At 48.0% G+C, this 21,121-nt stretch overlaps 1 protein-coding gene across 1 annotated transcript; it reads right to left on the reverse strand.

The window, feature by feature from the left end:
- Window positions 1-13,026: 13,026 nt before the first annotated feature.
- Window positions 13,027-19,492, reverse strand: SLC35E4 (solute carrier family 35 member E4). Its single transcript, XM_047088464.1, has 2 exons — window positions 18,208-19,492; window positions 13,027-13,985 (listed from the first exon to the last, which is right to left on the reverse strand). The coding sequence occupies exons 1-2, from the start codon at window positions 18,824-18,826 to the stop codon at window positions 13,552-13,554; spliced, it is 1,053 nt and encodes a 350-aa protein (XP_046944420.1). The 5' UTR covers window positions 18,827-19,492; the 3' UTR covers window positions 13,027-13,551.
- Window positions 19,493-21,121: the final 1,629 nt, after the last annotated feature.

Genomic DNA, 21,121 nt, shown 5'->3' on the forward strand with positions numbered 1-21,121 from the left:
TCCCTCTCTCTCTGCCCCTCCCCCGTTCATGCTCTGTCTCTGTCTGTCCCAAAAATAAATAAAAAAAAAAAAGTTGAAAAAAAAAATTAAAAAAAAATTGATTGGGACATGTTTTATCTTCATTTTTAAAAACTTTGAATTAATATACCATAAAATTAACTTTTTTGTATGTACAGTTCTGTTTTAACACATTTGTGTAACTACCTCTGCAGTTAGAACACAGCAGTTCCATCACCCAAAAAATTATCTGATGCCACCTCTTTGTTGTCAAACCTTTGCTCCACTCAAGCCTCTGGCACACACCAATCTGTTCTCCATTCCTGAAGATTTGCCTTTTCTAGAATGTCACATCCATAGCATCATAGAGGATGTAATCTCTGGAGACTGGCTTCTTTAGTATGTCTTTGAGATTCATTCAGGTTGTTTTTTATAGCTAAGTAGTGTTCCAATGTGCAGATGTACCACAGTTTGTTTTTTAACATTCACCCATTGAAGGATATTTGGGTTGTTTCCAGTTTGGGGTGATTTTGAATAAAACTGCTACAAACATTTGTGTTTAGGTTTTTATGTCAACATAAGTTTTCATTTATCTAGGGTATATGCCAAGAGTGGGATTGATCAGTTATATGGTAAAGGTTATATTTAACTTCATAAAATAACTACCAGACTTCCAGAGTGGCTGCATACCGTTTTGTGTTCCACTATGAGAGATCCACTTCCTCACTAGGATTTGGTATTGCCAATACTTTTTATTTTAGCCATTCTGATAGATGTGTGGTATTAGCTCAATTTGCATATTCCTAATGGTTCATGATGGTGAGCATCTTTTTGTGTACTTAATTGCCTTCCACCTGCCTTCTTTGGTGAAGTGTCTATTCAGCTCTTTTGCCCATTTTAAAATTGGACTGTTTTCTCACTCTTAAGGGTTGGGAATTCTTTATATATTCTGGATACAAGTCATTTGTCAGATATAGATTTGTAAATATTTTTCCCAGTCTGACTTGTCTTTGCATCTCTCTTAGAAATGTCTTTTGCAGAACAAAAGTCTTTCATTTCGATGAAGGGCTACTTGCCAATTTTTCCTTTTATAGATTGTTGTTTTGGTGTCATGTCTAAGAATTCTTTGCCTAACCCCAGAGCACAAAGCTTTTCTCCAATATTAAAGATTGGGGGGTTAAATTTTTCACTTATTTTTATTATCCTTTGGTATAAGGTGTGAGGTTTAGTTTGAGGTTCATATTTTTTTCATATAGATGTCTAATGGTTTCAACTACATTTGTTGAAGACTGTCTTTATTGGTTGCATTTGCTCCTTTGTTTAGGTCTATTTTGGATTCTTTATTCTGTGTAATATATGTATCTTTCTCTTCACCTGTACCATAACTGTCTTGATTACTGTGGCTTTATAGTAAGTTTTAAAGTCTGATAGTATGAGTCCTCCAATTTTTCTTCTTTAAAAAAAATTGTTTGGGTTATTCTGGTTTCTTTGCCTTTCATATGAATTTTAGAACCAACTTGTCTGTATCAACAACAACAAAAATAAACTTCTACTGGGATTTCAATTGAAAATGTGTTAAATCTATTGGCCAATTTGGGGGAGAATTGCCATCTTTACTCTGTTGAATCTTCTGATCCATGAATATAGTATATCTCTCCATTTAGTTAGTCTTTGATGTCTTCCATCAGTGTTTCGTGGTTTTTCAGCATACAAATCTTATAGATTTTACTGTATTTATACCTAAGTATTTCACTGAGAGAGGGAATTGTAAAAAAAAAATTTTTTTTAATGTTGGTTTCCAATTGTTCATTGTTGGTACCATATAGAAATACAATTGACTTTTGTGTGTTGGCCTTGTATCCTATGACTTTTCTAAGAACATTTTTGTAGATTCCTTGGCAATCTGCATGTAGACAATCATGTAATATTCAAACAGAAATAGTTTTATTTCTTCCTTTCCAATCTGAATGTCTTTATTACTACACTGGCTACAACTTCCAGTATGATGATGAATATGGGATGAAAATAGACATTCTTGCTTTGTTCCTGATCTTAGAAAATGTTCAATCTTTTACCACTAATTATGATGTTAACTATAGGTTTTTGTAGTTAAGGAAACCCTTTATTAAGTTAAGGAAGTTAGGGATGAGTAGGAAAGTATTTTCTCTTCTTCTGTTTACTGAAAGAGATGTATGAATTGGTGTTATTTCTTTAAATGTTTGATAGAATTCACCAGGGAAACTGTCTGGACCTAGAGATGTCTTTTTCAGAAGTATTTAACAATGAATTCAATTCTTTTAATAGTTAGAAGGTTGTTCAAGTTTTCTCACCCTGGGTGAGTTTTGGTAGTTTGTGAATTTTGAGGAATAGCTCCATTTCATTGAAATTGTCAAATCTATGGATGTAGACTTATGTGTGGTATTCCTTATTAGCTTTATTATCTGCAGGGTCCACAGAGATAACACCTTTTCATTCTTTGTGCTGATAATTTGTCTTCTCTCTTTATTTCTTCATTAGTCTGGCTACAGGTTTATCAACTTTTAAAGTCTTTTTAAAGAACCACCTACGGGGCACCTGGGTGGCTTAGCCGGTTAAGCTTCCAACTTCAGCTCAGGTCATGATCTCGAAATCTGTGAGTTCGAACCTTTGTTGGGCTCTGTGCTGACAGCTTAGAGTCTGGAGCCTGCTTTGGATTCTGTGTCTCCCTTTCTCTCTCTCCCCCTTCCCCGCTCGTTCTCTTTCTCTCTCTCTGTCTCAAAAGTAAATAAACATTAAAAGAAATAAAGAACTACCTATCTTGTTTTTTATTTTCTCTATTGTTCTTCCCTTTTCTACTTCTTTTTTTAAATTTTTTATTTACATTTACTTATTTATTTTTGAGAGACAGAGAGAGACAGAGCACAAGTGAGGGATGGGCAGAGAGAGAAGGAGACACAGAATCTGAAGTAGGCACCAGGCTCCGAGCTGTCAGCACAGAGCTGGACGTGGGGCTTGAACTCACAAACCACGAGATCATGACCTGAGCTGAAGTCAGATGCTCAACCAACTGAGTCACCCAGGTGCCCCAATCCCCTTTTCTACTTCTTGATTTCTGTTCTTTATTATTTCTACAATTCTGCTTGTTTCAAATTTATTTTGTTCTTTTTTCTAATTTCATAAAGTAGAAACTTAGATTATTGATTTCAGACCTGCATCCCATAAATTTTAATATGCTGCATTTTCATTTTGTTCATTTCAGAATATTTTCTAATTTCTCTTGAAATGTCCTCCTTTACCCATGTATTACTTAGAAGTGTATAGTTTTAATTTGTAAGTATTTGAAAATTTTACAACCATCTCTCTGTTATTGGTTTCTATTTAATTCCATCATGATGAAACATCATAAGAGGACATCATAAGTTGTATGCTTTCATTTCTTTTAAATTTGGGGCACCTGCGTGGTTCAGTGGGTTAAATGTCCAACTTCGGCTCAGTTCATGATCTCTCAGTCTGTGAGTTCAAGTCCCACATTGGGCTCTGTGCTGACAGCTCAGAACCTGGAGCCTGTTTCAGATTCTGTCTCCCTCTTGCTCTCTGCCCCTCCCCCGCTCATGCTCTGTCTCTCTTGCTTTCAAAACCAAATTTTAAAAAAACTGGGGCGCCTGGGTGGCTCAGTCGGTTAAGCGGCCGACTTCAGCTCAGGTCACGATCTCACGGTCCGTGAGTTCGAGCCCCGCGTCAGGCTCTGGGCTGATGGCTCAGAGCCTGGAGCCTGCTTCCGATTCTGTGTCTCCCTCTCTCTCTGCCCCTCCCCCGTTCATGCTCTGTCTCTCTCTGTCTCAAAAATAAATAAAACGTTAAAAAAAAAAATTTTTTTTTTAAAAAAACATAAACTTTTTTTTTAATTTGTCAATGTTCACTTTATCATGTAGGATATGGTCTATCATGGTGAATGCTTTATGTGCACTTGAGGAAAAAAGGTTATTTTCGATAGAGTGGTCAATAAATGTAAATTTATTGATTGAAATTTATTGATTGATGGTGATGGTGTTGTCAATTCTTTTACACTCATCCTGATTTTCTGTTTACTTATTCTACTGATTACGGGGAAAAGAGTGTTGAGATATTTAACTGAAGTTGTAGATTTGTCTATACCTCCTTTCAATTCTATTAATTTTTGTTTCATGTATTTTGAAGCTTTGTTGTTAGGTACATACATATTTAGGATTGTTATGTCTTCATGGTGAATTGACCCTTTTTCAATATGCAATATCTCTTTATCCTTCTTAAGTTTTTGAAGTCTACTTTGATATTAATATAGCCAATCCAGCTTTGTTTTGAGTAGTATTTGCATACTTTTACATCCTTTTACTTTGAACCTACTATATCATTATATTGAAAATGGGCTTTTTTGAGACACAATATGGTTGCGTTTTGTTTTTACACATCCAATAGGTCTTTAAATTGGTGTGTTTAGACCAAAATTATCAATATTTGGATTTAGGTCTACCATTTTGTTTTCCACTTGTCCTCTTTTCTATTTGTTTCCCTTTTCCTGCTCTCTTTTGGATTATTGAATACTTTTAAAGTATTCCATTTTAATTTTATATAGTTTTCATAGAGGTTACACTAGAGAATATAATATACATACTTAACTTTTCAGAATCTATTTAGAATTAATATCTTAATCACTTCCCTTTGATGTTCAGTGGATAATGTATTAGTTTTCTCTTGCTGCTGGAACAAATTGCCACAAACTCAGTGGCTTAAAACAATACCTATCAATATTTCACAATTTCTGTAGGTCAGAAGTCTCGTTGGGCTTGACTGAATCCTTTGCGTAGGGTCTCACAAGGCCAAAATCAAGATATTTCATAAGGCTGAAATTACATGCATTTTTTTTGTTGTTGTTGTTTTTTGTCTTGTTTTTTACTGGAGGCACTAAGGAAGGATTCTGCTTCCAAGTGTATTGAAGTTGTTGACTGAATTCAGTTTCTTGTAATTGTAGCACAAAAGACCCATTTCCTTGCTGTCAGGTGGGGGCTGGTCTTTTCTCCTGGAAGCTGCCCACATTCCTTCAAAGGCTTTCCAGCAGGTTGAGTCCCTCTCACACTTTGAATACTGTGACTTTTCCCTCTGTTGCATCACTCTAAATCTAGCCAGAGAAAATTCTCTGCTTTTAAGGATTCATGTGATTAGATTAGGCCCGCCCAACATTCCAGATAATATTCATATTATTTTTTAATGTTTTTATTTATTTTTTATTTTTGAGAGAGAGAGAGTATGAGTGAAGGAGAGGGGGCAGAAAGAGAGGGAGACACAGAATCCAAAGCAAGCTCCAGGCTCTAAGCTGTAAACACAGAGCCCGACACAGGGCTTGAATTTGTGAACCTCGGGATTATGACCTGAGCCGAACTCAGAAGCTTAACCGACTGGGCCAGCCAGGCACCCCAGGTAATCCTCATTTTAAAGTCCATAAGCTCAATTAGATCTAAATGTTCCTTTTGGCATATAAAGTAACATTCACTGTTTCCAGAAAATTGGGCAGGACATCTTTGAGAGGGGTGGGCATTTCACCCACTTGATCTATCTTCAAGCTTACAGACTTTCCTCTATCATCTCCATTCTGCTACTAAGGCCATCCAGTATATTTTCTAATTTTGATGAATATAATTTCTTAGTTTAAAACTTTCTATTTAGTTTTTTTCTATAGCTTCTATTTTTCTGCTAAGTTTTTTCATTTCTAAAGTCTTTTTCCAATAATTCCATCCAGGTCATCTCAGTGTTCAGACTTTCTTCGTTCTTTCTACATAGAGTAATTTTGGATTGTATCCTGAACATTTTGAATACTATGTTATGAGGCTGTAGGTCTTAGTTAAATCCTATGGAAAATGGTGAGTTTTTGTTTTAAGAGGCAGTTGCCCCATTGAGGTTCAGTTCTGATCTGCCTCCTATAGACTGTTAAAAACAACACTACAAACAGAAAGCATAAAATGGAGTCATTTATGCTGAGCCCCATGTCACCAAACTGAGACTTTATTTAATTACAGTTTTGGCTCTACCAGAAATGGAATATTAAACCAGTCAATCAGAAGTTGCATGATCAGTACTAGTTAGGTAATCTGCCTGATAAATCCCTGCCATCCCCTAAAGAAAAATTACCTTGCAATAACCTACCCACTGTTTTGCCTAAAATAACTTTCTTGTACCTGCTCCCTTCTGTTTAAAAATGTCTTTCATTTTGTACAACTCCTTGGAGCTCCTTTCTTTCTGCTAGATTGGATGCTGCCAGATTCATGAATTGTTGAATAAAGCCAATAAGATCTTTAAAATCTACTCAGTTGAAGTTTGTGTTTTAAAAGAGCCATAGTTCCAACGTCATTTCAATTTTCAAAACTTTTGCAATGTAGTTTAGATCTGTCCTAAGTTTGTGCCACTCAGGGGCCAGTCTGAAATCTGGGTAGTCTACCTAGTTTAGTTCTGGAAGTCATTGGAATACTGTTTAGAGTCAGATCCATGCATGGAGCCTACCAGTTCATGTGGAACTTTATGGGATCTATTTCTCAAGCTCTCTCTTCTCCACGATCTCTGCCACACTTACGAGTTTTCTAGACCACACATTCCCTGTTCCTCCAGCTAGAAATCAGGGCCTTTTGGTCTGCCTGCTCTGCAGCACACATTCTGTGACTGGGTCTGCTCTGGGGCCAAGCAACAGGATGAAGAGATAAAAGGTAATGAGAATTCCTCCCCCTGCCCCTCCCTTCCTCCCTCCATACACACTTTTCTTATGGCGACAGTTCTTTTGCTCAGAGAGCAGGATTCCCCTCAGAGTTTGGTGTGCTTTCCTAGCTGCCACTGCCACTGCTGCTGCCCTGAGTTCTAACTTAAGTATGAGGCTTGCCTGGGGATAGGGCAAAAGAAGAGAAAAGTCGGGGTTGGGGGGGAGGATTTCCCTTACTTTGTTGTAAAGGGGCCCTCCTTTCTACTCCTCAGACCAGGAAGATGGCTTCTCTTGGACTGTTTTCTTCCACGTCCAGTGCACAGGTCCAGGAGTCACGCTGCCTCTGAGACCAGGCCAGGAGATACAGGAACAAAAAACAAAACAGGAAGCTCACCGCCAGATTGTTAATACTTCAAGATCTGATTCCCTTTCCCAAACCACCTGCTACACTTTCATTTTCAGAGTCCTCAGAGAGCTGCTCCATTCTGTCCAGTGTTTTTAGTTGCATTTGGGGGAAGGACAGATGATGCTTACTCTATCTTACTCAGAACTGGAACCCTAAGAAATTTATTTTTAAAAATATATGCCCATTTGCAGAAAAAGGAAAACAAATATAGTCCACCTACAATACTATCTTCAGGCAATAACGAAATCAGCATTTTAGTGTACTGGTATATTTCCTTCTATGCATTTTTTTTTTGTAGTTGGAGAAATATAATTTTGGATCTTCCTTTTGAAAATAATCTTTTTAATTTTCAGAATTGGTTGTGGTAAGACCAGGATTTCACATCCTAAGTGGAGGAGGTTGAGATCAAGGGCTCTTGGGAGGGTTCAAGTCCTTTTCCCAAAAAGTTCGCTTCATTCCTTCAGACTCAGGAGAGTAGCCCTTTACTCAAACAACATAGGAAAAGTAGGTCATGTTGGAGCTTTGACATAGTCCTGTAATAGGGGAAAATGAAGTGATCCTCACAGCCCAACATCCTGGCCTGGAGCAGGGATTCCAGGTCTCTGTGAGATTTTATGAACCTTTAACTTTCCCACTTTATTTTTTTTTAAGCTTATTTATTTATTTTGAGAGAGACAGGGACTGTGAGAGTGGGGGAGGGGCAGAGAGAAAAGGAGAGAGAGAGAGAGAGAGAGAGAGAGAGAGAGAGAGAGAGAGAATCCCAAGCAGGCTCTACACTGCCAGCACAGAGCCTGATTCAGGGCTCAAACTCATGAACCTGTAAAATCATGACCTCAGCCAAAACCAAGAGTTAGACACTTAACAAACTGAGCCACCCAGGTGCCCCTAACTTTCCCACCTTAAAAGTCCAGAATTACTTTCTTTCTTTATGATGAATTAAAGAATTAATGTGGTTTAAGAAGTTTCTGTGAAATTCATAATACCCTGTCAGATAAATAGTGACATGATAGTGGCCCTGGTGATTTCCCTGAACAACATGTGTTAAGATGGTGATCCTATTACAAACCCCAAGGACAGTTAGCTCTCGACCCTGAAGCACACAACCCTGCTTACCTATCTCTGGGATGTTACATCCAAATGCCCTAAGAATCCTTCAAACTCCACCTCTGGATTTAGGATCTATATCACGTAACAAGCTTGAAAGAGAATCAAAAGATGGATTTTCATCCTGCTTTGTGAGTTCAGGCAGACCCTGGAATTTTTCTGGAATTCTGCCCGCTCTGTAAAATGTGAGTGACAATGGCATCTATGGTGATTCTAAGAATGTGTCCCACAGACCTCCAATAACAGAAAGAAAAACTGACCAAGGGCAGGGTGAAATCCATCACCATGTTTATGCTGAGGCTTGATTTCCCTCAAACTCCTTCTAGCCAGTTCCTGAGCACAGCAGGGATGTACTCAGTAAGGCAGACTCAGTCCTAGGAGACGTGGAACTCTTCTGGTTGGCTTCTTTGGCTCAAGGACTCTGATGGCCCTGCCGAACCTTCCTTAGACTGCAGCATGGTCAGGAACGTTTCTCCCCAACCATGCTCCCCTCTCTCCTCCACTCAGAGTCTGATTTAAATCATGATCTGACAACTCTCCCAGCCTCCCCAGCTTCCTTCCCATTTTCTCTCACAAACGTTTGCCCTCATAAAACCCTTGAACTTTTCATTCCACCTTGGTGTCTGCTTCTCAGAGGACCCAGAGTAATACACCATCCTACCCACCTCTCAGAGTTTCCAAGAGACACCCAAAAGCAGAAAGCTCTCAACACATGTAACAGCCTCTTGCCACAAATCTTTTTAGACTTCCCCTTGACAAAACATTTGTAATTCTTTCCCCCTGAGGACAAAAATGTTTTGTTGACTGAGCTGGGGGATACCTGGCTGGTAGCTTCTATGACAGACATTCCCTGTCAACCTGAGCCAGACCCTGCATACCTCCATAACTTCACACCCTGGCTCTGTTCTCAGAGCACAGTGGGGAGCAGGATATTGCAGAATCCAAAAACTTAGGAGGTGAAATCCTAGCCCTGCTGTTCATTCTTTGCATAAGATTTTTGCTATGGTCTGAATATTTGTGTCCGCACCCCCCACTCAATTCATATGTTGAAAGCTTAATGCCCAAGATGATGGTATTAGGAGGCAGGGTCTTTGGGAGGTGTTGGGGTCATGAGAGTGTACCCATCATAAATGAGATTAGTGCCCTTATAAAAGAGGCCCTAGAGAGCCAGCTAGCCCCATCTGCCTTGTAAGGATACAACAAAGTGACACAGAAGAGGCCCCTCACCGACCATGCTGGCACCCAGGTCTCAGACCTCCAGTCTCCAAAACTGTAAGAAATTTCTGTTGTCTATTTCTTAGTTTTGGAGCCTGTGGAATTTTGTTATAGCAGCCTGAACAGACTAAGATAATCATCTTGGTTCTTCCTCCTCTTTGGGCTTTAGTTTCCTCATATGTTTGACAAGGACTGAATTAGATCTGTGGTTTTCAAACAGGGTTCCTGGGAAATTTAGCAGCAATGCCTCAGGGGTAAGAGGTTTCCTGGTTCATCTAAGGCCACTCAGCTTTCATTTGCTATCCGACTTCAGCATAGTATGCAGGGACAAGTGTTCTTCCACCAAAGAAAGTTTATGTACAAAGAGAAATGGCCTAGTCCAGGCAGCAGGTGCTGCTGGGCCAGAATCTACCCAGTTGGGATGCTTGGCAGTGCTTAGAGAAGGAAGGAGGGTCACATGAGGGTTGTGGCTGTCAGGAGCAGGCAGTAGGAGGTCTAGATACTGGAAGGTTCCATCAGGCACCGGGAGCAGATCTGGCCTCATATAACTGGAAGAAATCAGAGGGAGGGGGCTTGGAGATATCAGAGCATCCAGGGCTTCAAATAGACCAAGGAGTCTGCAAGTGGGGAGCAGAGAAAGCAGCCTCCAGCCCTCATTGAGCAAACATTTGCCAAGTGACCATGGTGGGCAGGATCATATAGTATTTTATCAGGGAGGATGCGGAGATATGGTTGACAAGATCCACCTGGAGCAGGAGGCTCCCAGACTAATTCCCCATGGCCCCAAGCTGTGTCCTCCTCAATCACTCACTCAGCCAACATTCACTAATGTGGTAGCCAGCCTGAGATGACCTCAAAGATCCTCTACTCTTGGCATTCATGCCCTAATGGTAGTCAAGGTGGGAGGGCCCATACTGAATGGAGTTGACCTAAGCTAGCAGAGAAATAACAGTATTAGAATTAAATAATAAATGAAGATATTAGAGAAATGAGTGTGACTTTTGAGATTGAGTCAAGAAGGCCATTGTGGCTTTTTGCTCTCTTTATCACTCACTCTGATGGAAACCAACTACCATGTCATGAGGACACTCAAGATGCCTTGTGGAGAGGCCCATGTGGCAAGGAACTGAGGCCTCCTGCAGCCATGTGAATGACCCATCTTGGAAGTGGACCCTCCAGCCCCAGCCAAACTTGCATATGACCACAGCCCTGGCCGATATCCAGAATTATTCCACTAAGCCACTCCCAAATACCTGATGCACAGAAACTGTGAAATAATTCATATGTGCTGCTTTAAGCCATAATGTCTACAGATAATTTGTTACCCCAAACCTATACAATTTATGGTACTCTGTGCTGTGCCCAAAACACTGTTCCCATTGTCATCTGAACCACTACAATACCTCTTCCCTGGTCTTTCTACCTCCTGTCAATTTCCCCTCCACATAGGATCCAGACTGTACTAAAGGGCCATTATCAGGAAATGCTTATTGAACCTCTCATGGTTCTCCATCACATTTTGTGTTATTTCCAGGACGTACTGGCAACTGAGCAGGAGCAGTGAGATGGTGAAGTTTCTGGCGTCCCAGAGCTGATTCTGGAGCAGAGCAGGGAGCGAGAAGAGTCCCTGTTTGCACTGGCCCCCTGGAATGACAATCCAAGGGCCCCCTGGGGAGGCCGGGAGGGGCCTCCTGGCAGCTGGGGCTAAGACAAGGCAGCAGCTTTGTTCTGAATCCACAATGGCAGGATGCCCAGCACAGACCCAGCTTCCCTGGCTTCCTCCAAAGCAGGGCAAGGGGGCGGGAGCTAGGGCATCCACCCCGCTGTGCTCCAAAAGCACTCTCTGGGGGCTCTCAGTGTGCAGTGGAAGGCTGGGTGGGAGGGGGATGGCTAGTGTGAAAAGCCTTGGGAAGGAACTGTGAAGTGTCTGTGTGAGTTAGTCTGCTAACATTTCTTAAGGCCTATTAAGTTTCAGGCACTATTGTTAAGCACTTCCTACACATTAGCCCACTGCAGCCTCCTGGAGCTAGACAGGGTTGGGTTCTACTGCTGCCCCCACTTAACACACAGAGGCACAGGCGAAGGCCTTTTTCCCGGGTCACACAGCTTAGACACACCAGGGCTGGGGTTTGAACCCAAGTCTGACCCCTAGTATTCTCTTCCACCTACTCTATCCATGCCAGGTATTGGTACTGGGGAGACAGCCGAGAGCAGGACAGCTGTCTTGGCCCTCCCAGAGCCCCTCCTGGTGGAGAAGAGAGGTGATAAACTAGTTCTCAGAGTGGGATGTGCTCAACGCCCCGCCTGAAGTACAGGGAGCTGGGTTGACCTTTAGCTGTGGCTCTCAACTCAGCTTGGCATGGGGCAGGGCAGCGGTGCGGTTAGGAAAGAGTTTCCCAAGGAAGGGGACATCTGTTCTCCTGGGTACATTGAGGCATGGAGAGGCAGAGTGACTTGCCCGGGGCAATCATCTAGTAAGAAGCAGAGCCTAGAGGGGCAGGGGCCCTTGGTGGGGATCACCCCCCACTAAGCCTTTCCTACCAGTTATTCTAGCAATCCTCACTGCCCACTCCTAATGAAATGACTCTGTGATGCCAAGAGAGACCAAAACAGATCACACTGTGAGAAAGGGTTTTCTGACGGGGGGGGGGGGCGGGGGGTGTGCTTTAAACATGACCTTGAGGGAATCTCCTCAATGCAGGATGGTCCTGAGTCTGGTGACAAGCCAGCCCCCTGCCAAGCACAGCTCCAATTCCCCCCTGCCCTATCCCCACAACCACCAAGGGCTGGCTTTGATCTGCCGGGTTTGGGGATGGGGGTGGGATAGGCTCACTCTTCAGCCAAGCATTCCATGGGGACCCAGGAGCCAGGGCAAGGGTGCTACAGGGAGGATCTTGCTATGGCTGTGGGCTCCCTTGAATGGGGGAAGGGTCCTGGGTACCAGTGAGGTTGTGCCGAACCAAAGATATCTAATCTGTCCTCTCTGGCCAAGCTTCAGAGCGGAGGCTGGAAATGCCCAGGCTGCACAGGGACAGGGCTGGGCCAGTGGCATCTCTGAGTCACAGGCAGGGTGGGTAGTGAGTGACTCAGCCTGGGCCCACTTCCCCTCCACAAGGCCAGCCGGGTGGAGGCCAGGGCCAGGAAACCCTGTGCCTGTCCTTCCCAGGCCGGGTGCCTGAAGGAAGTCAGCGAGGATGGAAGGTAGAGCCCAAGGAGAGGAGAAGTGAGACAGGAGCCTGGTGAGGCCACAGGGGCCAGACCCCAGGGATCTTATGGTCTGGGGCAAGAAGTTCTGACTTTGTCCCAGAAGCAGTATAGAGCCCCAGAAGGTATGTGTTTTAGAAAGATCCCTCTGGGGCTACGTGTAAGGTGGAGTGGAGGGGCCAGAGCAGAGCAGGGAGGAAGCTACTGCCACCATCCAGAATATGAGCAATGGTGGCCTGGCCAGTGGAGGGACTTTAGAGAAGGGGCCTAGGTTGGGGACCCAGACAGGCTATGACGGGTAAGGAAGGATGTCCCCGTTTCTGGGTGGGTGGCGGTCGCCAGCAGGCCCAGAGCTCTCCCTGTATTTCCTTGGCTGTAACCCTGAGCAATGACACAGGTATACAAGCAAAAATAGTTTATTTAAGGATGGAAGACCCAAAATTGGGGGGCCCAGGGGTGAGGCTACAGCAGCTGCCTGGAATTGGCATAGATGACCCCAATCCCCAGGGGATCCCAGCAACAAAGAAGCCCTTCCCTGGGCCCCCTAGCTGCCTCCCCCACTTCCTGGAGGAAGGATTGTGCAATCGCCAAGAATCATCATCGTCGTCATCAGAACGTGGTGAGGTTTTCCAAATTTTTGGAGTAGTAGTTGATGCTAATCATAATAATCAGTCCGACAAGCACAGTGACTGTGCCAGGTCTGGACCCACCATCCAGTGGTGAGTGAGGTCTGGATGAGAGGCAGGCAGGGACAGGAGGTGGGTGTCTGGGAATCCCCATGCCAGCTTCCAAGGTGGCCTTTCCAGAAGGCCCCTCTCTCTCCCATGGCCCCAGTAGCTGCCTGCTCTCCGCTTTTCCCATGGCCACTGGTCGAGGTTGGATTCAGGCCGGGGCTGTTCCAGGAGCCCACATATTCCCCTAGATGTCATAGACCCTTGCCAGTCTGGTCCCTCCGCCAGAGGCCACGGCGGGCAGCCCAGGAGGCCACGAACTCGCAATTGTGGTAAAGGAACATTCCTGAAAGGGTGAGTGCAATGCCCACATAGCTGAGGGCGCTGAGGCGGCTGCCAAACAGGAGCCGGGACAGGATGAGGTTGCCCACGACAGTGAGGTTGCCCAGGACATGGACGGTGAGGGCAGAGGTGAGAGCCAGCAGGGAGAAGCTGGCCAAGTTGTAGAGCACGGACAGGAGGCAGCTGATCAGGATGCAGGCCCAGAGGTGGGAGTTGGTGGGAGCGGGCGGCGGTGCCACACCAGCCTCCAGCACCAGGGCCGCGCCCGCCAGCAGGCAGAAGCTGGGCAGCGAGGTGGCGTACAGCAGGGTCACCGCGTCCAGCCTCTCCTCCTGCAGCAGGGCACCTGCAACCAGGACAGCAGCCATCAGCAACCGGAGGCAGACAACCCCCACTTGGCTAATCCGGCATGGCCTCCAGGGCCCATCACTCTGGAAGCCTGCCTCAATCCCTCGGGCAGAATCAGTGGCTCCTGCTCCGTAACATGACGGACAAGAACCCAGTCACACCACCTGGGTTGTGACCTGTATCCACTCCTTACCAGCTGTGACCTCGTACTTAACCTCTGTATCACCTGCAAAGTTCAGTGATAACCACACCTAATACGCAGCATTGTTGTAATGATTAAAATAGATAACATTTATAAAGCCTTTGTAAGGTAAATGCTCAGTAAATGTAAAAAGATATGATCAATAAACATGAAGCGTGGCTCTAAAAAAAATCTTCAGGGGCTCCACAGGCCCTTGAGAAAAATATCCGAGGTTCTTAACCTGCTCAGAAGGTCCTGTGCCAAGGGACGCCGACCCACCTTTCTTGGCCTTAGTCCTTACCACACCCACTACCCCACACCGCAGCTCCCACCACCAAAGCAGGGACAGACCAGTAGAAGGTCCCAGCTCCGCCACTGACTAGCCAAAAAAAAAAAGAGTGTTACAATAATGAATTGTTTGAGTCAAATGGTGGGTTCATTCATTGCTTCATTCACTTATGACCCCTGGGATGACTAAGAACAACAAGAAAGTCATTGTTTGCACTTGGCTGTCACTCACTGTTTATAACTGATCACTAAGGCTTGTCAAGATGAATCCAGGCCTAAGAGGAAACCTTTTAGTTTTGCAGAGAAGGAGAGGATCCTACCAGCTTGCATACGTGTGATTGTCTGCCTGCATGTGTGTGTGTGTGTGTGTGTGTGTGCACATATGTGTTATTGCCCAGCTGGTTCACAAAGGAAGCAGTGCCCATCACCAAAGTCAGACACTGCTTCGGTGAAATGATAGTATTTGCACGGGCAATGATGTTTTGGGGCCTCCTCCAAGCTTTAGTGGAGAGAGATGAGTAATCGATGGAGGCCCCCCTCCCAGGGCTCTTGGAGCCTCTGTGCATTTTCTGACACACGCTTTCCAAAGAGCTACAAGGGGTGCTTACTCATAGGCTAGAAGAGGAAAACTGTATTTCTCTCTCTCGATTTCATTTTGATGTTTTGGCTTTGTTCTCTAGGCAACAGTTCCTCCAGCGTTTCTAGAAATGAACAGATAATTGAAATGTCTCCTGCTCATTCACTCCAAATTTAGCACCATTACAAGCAGTGTGTGGCTTGTACGTTTAAGGTCCAATCGTTGGAAGGTGTTTAGGGTTTCAGGTGAACTTCACCTCTGTGAGGCAGCCAGGGAGGAAAGTCCTAACCTCCCCCCCACCATCCCCAGCCCCTTGTGCCTATTCTACATCCCACCCAGCCCTCTGCCTCCCTTCCCTGCAGCCCAGGGGAAAAGGCAATGATCCTCCACCACAGGCCACTCACCCCACCCAAGCCCCCCCAAATGCCAGCCTCTCATCCTGCCTCCTTAATGACCTCTCCCTGTTAGCCCCACCAAACCCTCTATCTCAACCTCTCCTTCTCTAAAGGCATTTTTGTTTCAGCATCTGAACACACCCAGGCTTCTGCCACATTCAGACAAACATGTCCTCTAGACCCTCTGTTCCACTGCCTGCTGGCTTATCCCATTTTTGTTCCTTCACTTGCTGTGTGACATCACACAAGCCACTCTGTGTCTCGTCTCCTCATGTGTGCCTGGGGAAGGTGACAACAGCCCCCTCACTGGAGTGTGTGAGATGCTGAGCTTAGGGACTGGTGCCCAGCAGCAACTGCTCACTATGACAGCTGTCATGATCCCCCACACAGCTCCTGCTGGCTGACACCTGTGCCCTGGCAAGGTCTGCTTCCCACTCCCAGAATGCCCTCCTGCATAGAGTTGGGCACAGTGGGGGCACATAGTGAGGGCTCAGCAAGTGTTCACTACTACTATGATCTTATTTTTATCATAATTGCATGCCTCCTCCCCCAGGTAGCCTCCCCTGATCTCCCCAGGAGGAAGAAACCGCCCCTGACCACACCTGTGCCCACCTTGGCTCTAGAACTTTTCTCTTGCCATAGTAATCTCTGTTTCTGAGTGCATCTCCCCACCAGCCGGAGAGCTCAGGCAGGGATCAGGTCAGGTTGCTCTCTGATGCAGGTGGGTACAGCTAAAAGCAAGTTCAGCAAGCTGCCCCCCCACTTTCCAGTCTTTTTGTGAGTGTAGACCCCCTGGGCCTGCAACTGGCCCAGGTTGGAAGGAAGCTACTGGCCCTGCCTGTGGCTGCCTGGATGCTCCTCTTCCTGTACTTTCATGCCTACTGCCATGGAGTCTGCTCTCAGGAAAGGAGCTGATATCTGTCATTTACACTCTAGTCTGAATCTGGAACCCCTGGAAGTAGACACCTCCTCTTGTCCAAAACCCAACTCATTTCCCGGCTCCAGTCTGTTTCTCCCCATCCCACCTCTGTTGGTGAGGCCTCCAGCCTCCCAAGCGCCCTCCTTAACACTCTAGGCCATGTAGCCTAACCAGCCTGCCAATTATTCTGTCAGAGCCATTAATAACACCACCACCTAAGGAGTACTTGCCCTGTTCCAGGCCTCAGGCCAGGTGTTGGGGAAAAGGAGATGCCCAAAACCAGTCCATGCCCACTCAGAGCTCCTGTCTGGGGGGACACAGACAGGTAACCAAGTGGCTACAATACAGGACATTCAGAGTTGTGATAGGGGAAGTAGAAGGTGCTGTGGGAGCCTGGAGGAAGCACCCAATCAAGCCACCTCGAGGGCCGGGCAGTTGACACTTGAGAGAGAAGGCTGGCAGCAGCCAAGAAGCAGCCCAATGCCAGGCACCTGCTGTTCCGTGCCCGTGTGCCTGTGGCCTGGGCGAGAAGCACTGGCCTCAGCAGGCATGGCATGGGCCTGGAAGCTGGGGCCTTCCCAGGTAAGGTGGGGGGGCAAGAGGTCAGGTTTCCCATTGCGACTCCTGCCCAGAGCTCAGGCCTGAGCTTAGTCACCAGCTCTCATGTAACTGGGAGGGCAAAAATAGAACTGAGCTTTGGCCATGCCTCAGGGCCCAGTATGGGGACAAGGCCTCTGAGTGCTGGCTCTGAAGATGCCAGGGCAGGGGCTGAGCTCTAACTTCAACTTTCTCTTGCCTTCAGGCTGCCCCAAACCCCAGCCTAGCACCCTTGGAGCCCCCTCTTCCTTCTCCCAGGCTTGGGTCACAGATCTCAGAGCTGGAAGGGAGAGAGAGCAAGAGACCCCTGGGACTCCCAACAACTCCAACCCTCCTCCACTGAACAGATAAGGAGACTGAGGCCCAGATAAGACCCAGATCTGCTGAAGGCTGACCAACAAGTATGAACAAGGGTGTGGCTAGAACCCAGGCCTCCTACCCCAAATGGGTACCTTGCCTTCCCCAGCCTCTCCCTTCAGTTGAGGAAGAGAGAGAGTGAGGACTGTGACTTGGATGCCCCTTGATAAGCCACAGGAAGGCATCCTCCACCATCAGACACAGTGATTTGGCAGGGTCTAGGCCTGGAGCCTCCACTTCACCTTCTCCCAGAGCCCCCTGGCTCCTTTCCTCAGAGGTGAGGTGACCCAGGGCACCTCTAGGTCTCAGTTCCATGGGCTATAAAACAGGGATGAAGGTGGTGGTTGCCATGACAACTCAAGGTCAACACCCAGCATGGGGCCTGTTACACTGCAGCTCCCACTAAATATCACCTCACCTCCCAGATCCCGGCTCAAGGTCTTGACCTCTTTCTCTCTCCCAGGTCCCCACTATCAGATTCCCCTCTGGGTCCACAGCCTTATACCACATCACTTGGACAGCATGGAGTCTGACTGCCTGGGTTCAGATCTTGTCTCTGCTGCTCACTGGCCACATGACCCAGGACAAGTCTCTCTACCTGTCAGTGGGAACAATATTGTGCCTTCCTTAATCAGGGCAGTATGGAGATCCAAAGAGATAAAGGGCTTGAAAAAACACGAGACACAGATCAACGGCAACTATTATTAAATATCGGTTGGGGTCTAGAGCCTAAGTTTGGGGCCTGGAATTCACTGAGCTGTTGGCCCTTTCTGAGTCTCAGTTTCTGCCTCTTCCAAAGTCATGAACCTCAGTTTCTTCATCTGGAAAATGGGATAACAGCCATGCCCCTCCCAGGATGACCCAGGCCACACAACCACCCCAGTCCCCACCTCCTCAACCACTCACTCTGCTGAATGGACTTGAGGCCACGGAGGCAGGTAGCAGCCAACAGGAAGCCACAGCCAGCAGGAGGTGTCCGGAGCTCACCAGCCAAGCTGCAGGCAGCCCCCAGGCAGAGTGGGCCCATGGCAGCAAATTGTAGCGGGTGGTGGCGACGTCCAAGCAGCAGCGCTGACAGGGCCAGCGTGATCAGTGGTGTAGTAGTGGTGGCCAGTTGTGCCAGGTCTAGGGGCACAGCGCTCAGGCCCACGTTGCCACAGGCCATCGAGGTGCCGAAGGTGAAGCTAAGCAGTAGCACTTGGCGGCGGGTGCGGCTGGGCATGGGGCGCTGTGCCCCCCAGCGGCATGCCAATGCTGCTGCCAGCATGTGCAGCGCTGAGAGCAGGAGGGGCCGCCCGAAGCCATGCACAGTGAAGATCCACTTGTTGAGGCTCGACATGCTGGCTCCTGCCAGCAGCCACACCAGCGCTGCCACTGCCACCCTGACCCGGCCAGGCCGACCAAGGGCCTGGGGAGTGTCGGGGGGCCACTCGGGGGACCCAGCCACCCGAGCACCACTGGCCACTGCCACTGCCTCCGCTGAGGTCATCCTGCCGTCATGGTGCTCCAGTGGGCAGCGACACATCCGTACCAGTGGGTCTGGGGCAGAAGGACAGCTCCCCAGTGACCAGCTCTGGGCCACCAGAGAGTCCCGGTCTAGGCCAGGCCTGATCCCAAGTTCCTCGGGTCCTGGGCCCAGTCTCAGACAGGTTAAGGCACTGCTTCTTGTGCCAGGCCTGTGCCAGCCAAGGTCCAGGAGCTATGCTGTATTCCTGGCTCGGGCAGGACAGAACCCAGGTCGTAGCTGCTGGGATGCCAGGCTCTCTGGTGCTCCAGCCTGGCCTAGTAAGCTGCAGGCACCTCTGCTCAGTCCTAGGTGAAGTCTCCACTCTTCTTCCCGCTTTTAAGCCCACTCCACAATTAGATGGAACCCTCGTTCCTTTTTCTCTTTGGTCCAGACCCCGCGACCTAATGCTTGTTCAGGCCGGGCCCAGGCCTGGCAGGGGCGATCCGGGCACACGCTCCCGGTGGTGCCCGGTGGTCGCGGCTCGCTCCCTCCGCCAGTGCGCCCAGGCCCTGCGGCTGGCTGACACACCGGCCCGCGCTCAGGCTGGTGCCAGGCGACGAGCTCTGCTCGGTTAGGCTGCGGCAAGGCCTGTATTTTAGCCCCGGCTCCGGCTCCAGCTCCTGGCGGCTCCGGCTCCCGGCGGCTCGGGCTGCGGCTGCGGCTCCGGCTCCGGCAGCACCTCCCGCCAGGGTTCAGCCCGAGCCGGCGCGGCGGGCGAGGCCCCGCGCTCTAGACCCCGCCTCCACCGCCGCCGCCCGCGCCCCACCCGGAAAGTTGGGGGGAGCCCCCAGAACCGCCCCTGGCCAGGCACCGCCCCCGGAGCCGGGTGGGCGGTCTCGCTCCGCCCCCACGCCGCCTGCTCACAGCCCCTCCTCCATCCTCCAAGAAGTCCTCCCCTCAGCCGAGCCCTCCAACTGGAGTGTTCAGGCTGCCTGTTCCTTACTCCTCCCACCAGTGCGGGATCAGACCCCTTCACACCTAGCGCCAAGGCAAGCCCCCATAGAGACCAACACGAGGCGGGGACAATAGGGTGCCTTTCTGAGGGATCTCAATAAAATCCCCCGCCTCACAGGAGACTGCACCTTCAAGGACCCCCACCCAGGAACCCCCATTCCAGGACCAGTCTCGGGGCCACACGATCTCTGGCTACAGTTACTCCGTGGGACCTCGGCATCCAGATGAGTTGGACCACCGGGCCCCTTAGGCCCCTCCATAGCCCCTCCCTACTCTCAGCACCTCCTCCCTCTCCCAGCCCAGGGCCGGCCCCTTCTAGGCAGGCGCAAGGAAACTGAATCACCAAGGCCACCGACATTTGTGGAAGCGGGGTGCCAGCCAGCATCTATCCCTAGCCAACAGCCCCTGTCCCGTCCCCTGGGCACTCAGAGCTGACTCATAGCTGGGCTTTCTGGGGTCCACCCTCTGCCCCCTAACAGGACAAAGAGCCCTGGGTGGGCTGGGAGCCAGAGCAGCAGCCACTAAGCCCTTGCCCCTGTTTCGGTCTCCGTTTTCCCATCTGAACAACGGATGCTCTCTGAGCTCAGAGTTGGGTAAACAACGCACCCCAGAACAGAACAAGCTGTTTCGGATTCCAGGCTCGACTCTGAGTTCTGAAGTGTGCGCCAAGAACCAAGGTGGAATGAATGTCTGGAGCAGGTAGGTGCCCACTGCCAACTGTGAGCCTCTTTCCTGACGTCCGGCTTCCTTTCCTGCGGAAGCTCCTGCTCACTGGAACACGGCTCAACCTTGGCCTGCTGTCTGACAAGCAAGTCCTGATGACCGCAGCCTGTTCTGAGGAACAAGATCTCAAAGGGGAACCACTTAGCTCGGTCCCGGCGCCCCGCCGTGGTCAGACCGCGGGATGACAGCAAGCGTCCCCCAAGCCCCATCACAATCACGGGGCAAGGATTAGTACCGTGTCCTCCCCCGACGCTTGTCCCCAGCTTCACTGGAGGCCTGCTGAATCATACGGTTTCTAGTGGGCCCGGGAATCTGCATTTTTACACTTGCCTCTGGTGATTCTGATGCCTGCTGGAGCCTGCAAATAGCTGCTTAATAGCCCAAATTGTAGGGTAAGGGATTTCTAGGTCAAGGACTAAAATAAGGGAGTATTTGGACAGGGTTTCTCTAGGAAGGGTTGTGGGAGAGAAACTGAGCCAGCCAAGGGGGCAACCTCCCTCCTTCCATATTTCCTGAAGAAGAGGAATCAGTGCCGCCTAAGAGTTATATTCTTTTTGAGATTCTGTCAGTTTTCCAGTAAGTTTCCTTTAATTAAAAAAATAATAATAATGATTTTAAAGATAGTAAATACCCTGA

This window comes from Lynx rufus, unplaced genomic scaffold (assembly GCF_022079265.1).
Source record: "Lynx rufus isolate CCGP_SWC_20201006 ecotype Redwood Valley unplaced genomic scaffold, mLynRuf1.p SCAF_24, whole genome shotgun sequence".
NCBI classification, from domain to species: domain Eukaryota; kingdom Metazoa; phylum Chordata; class Mammalia; order Carnivora; family Felidae; genus Lynx; species Lynx rufus.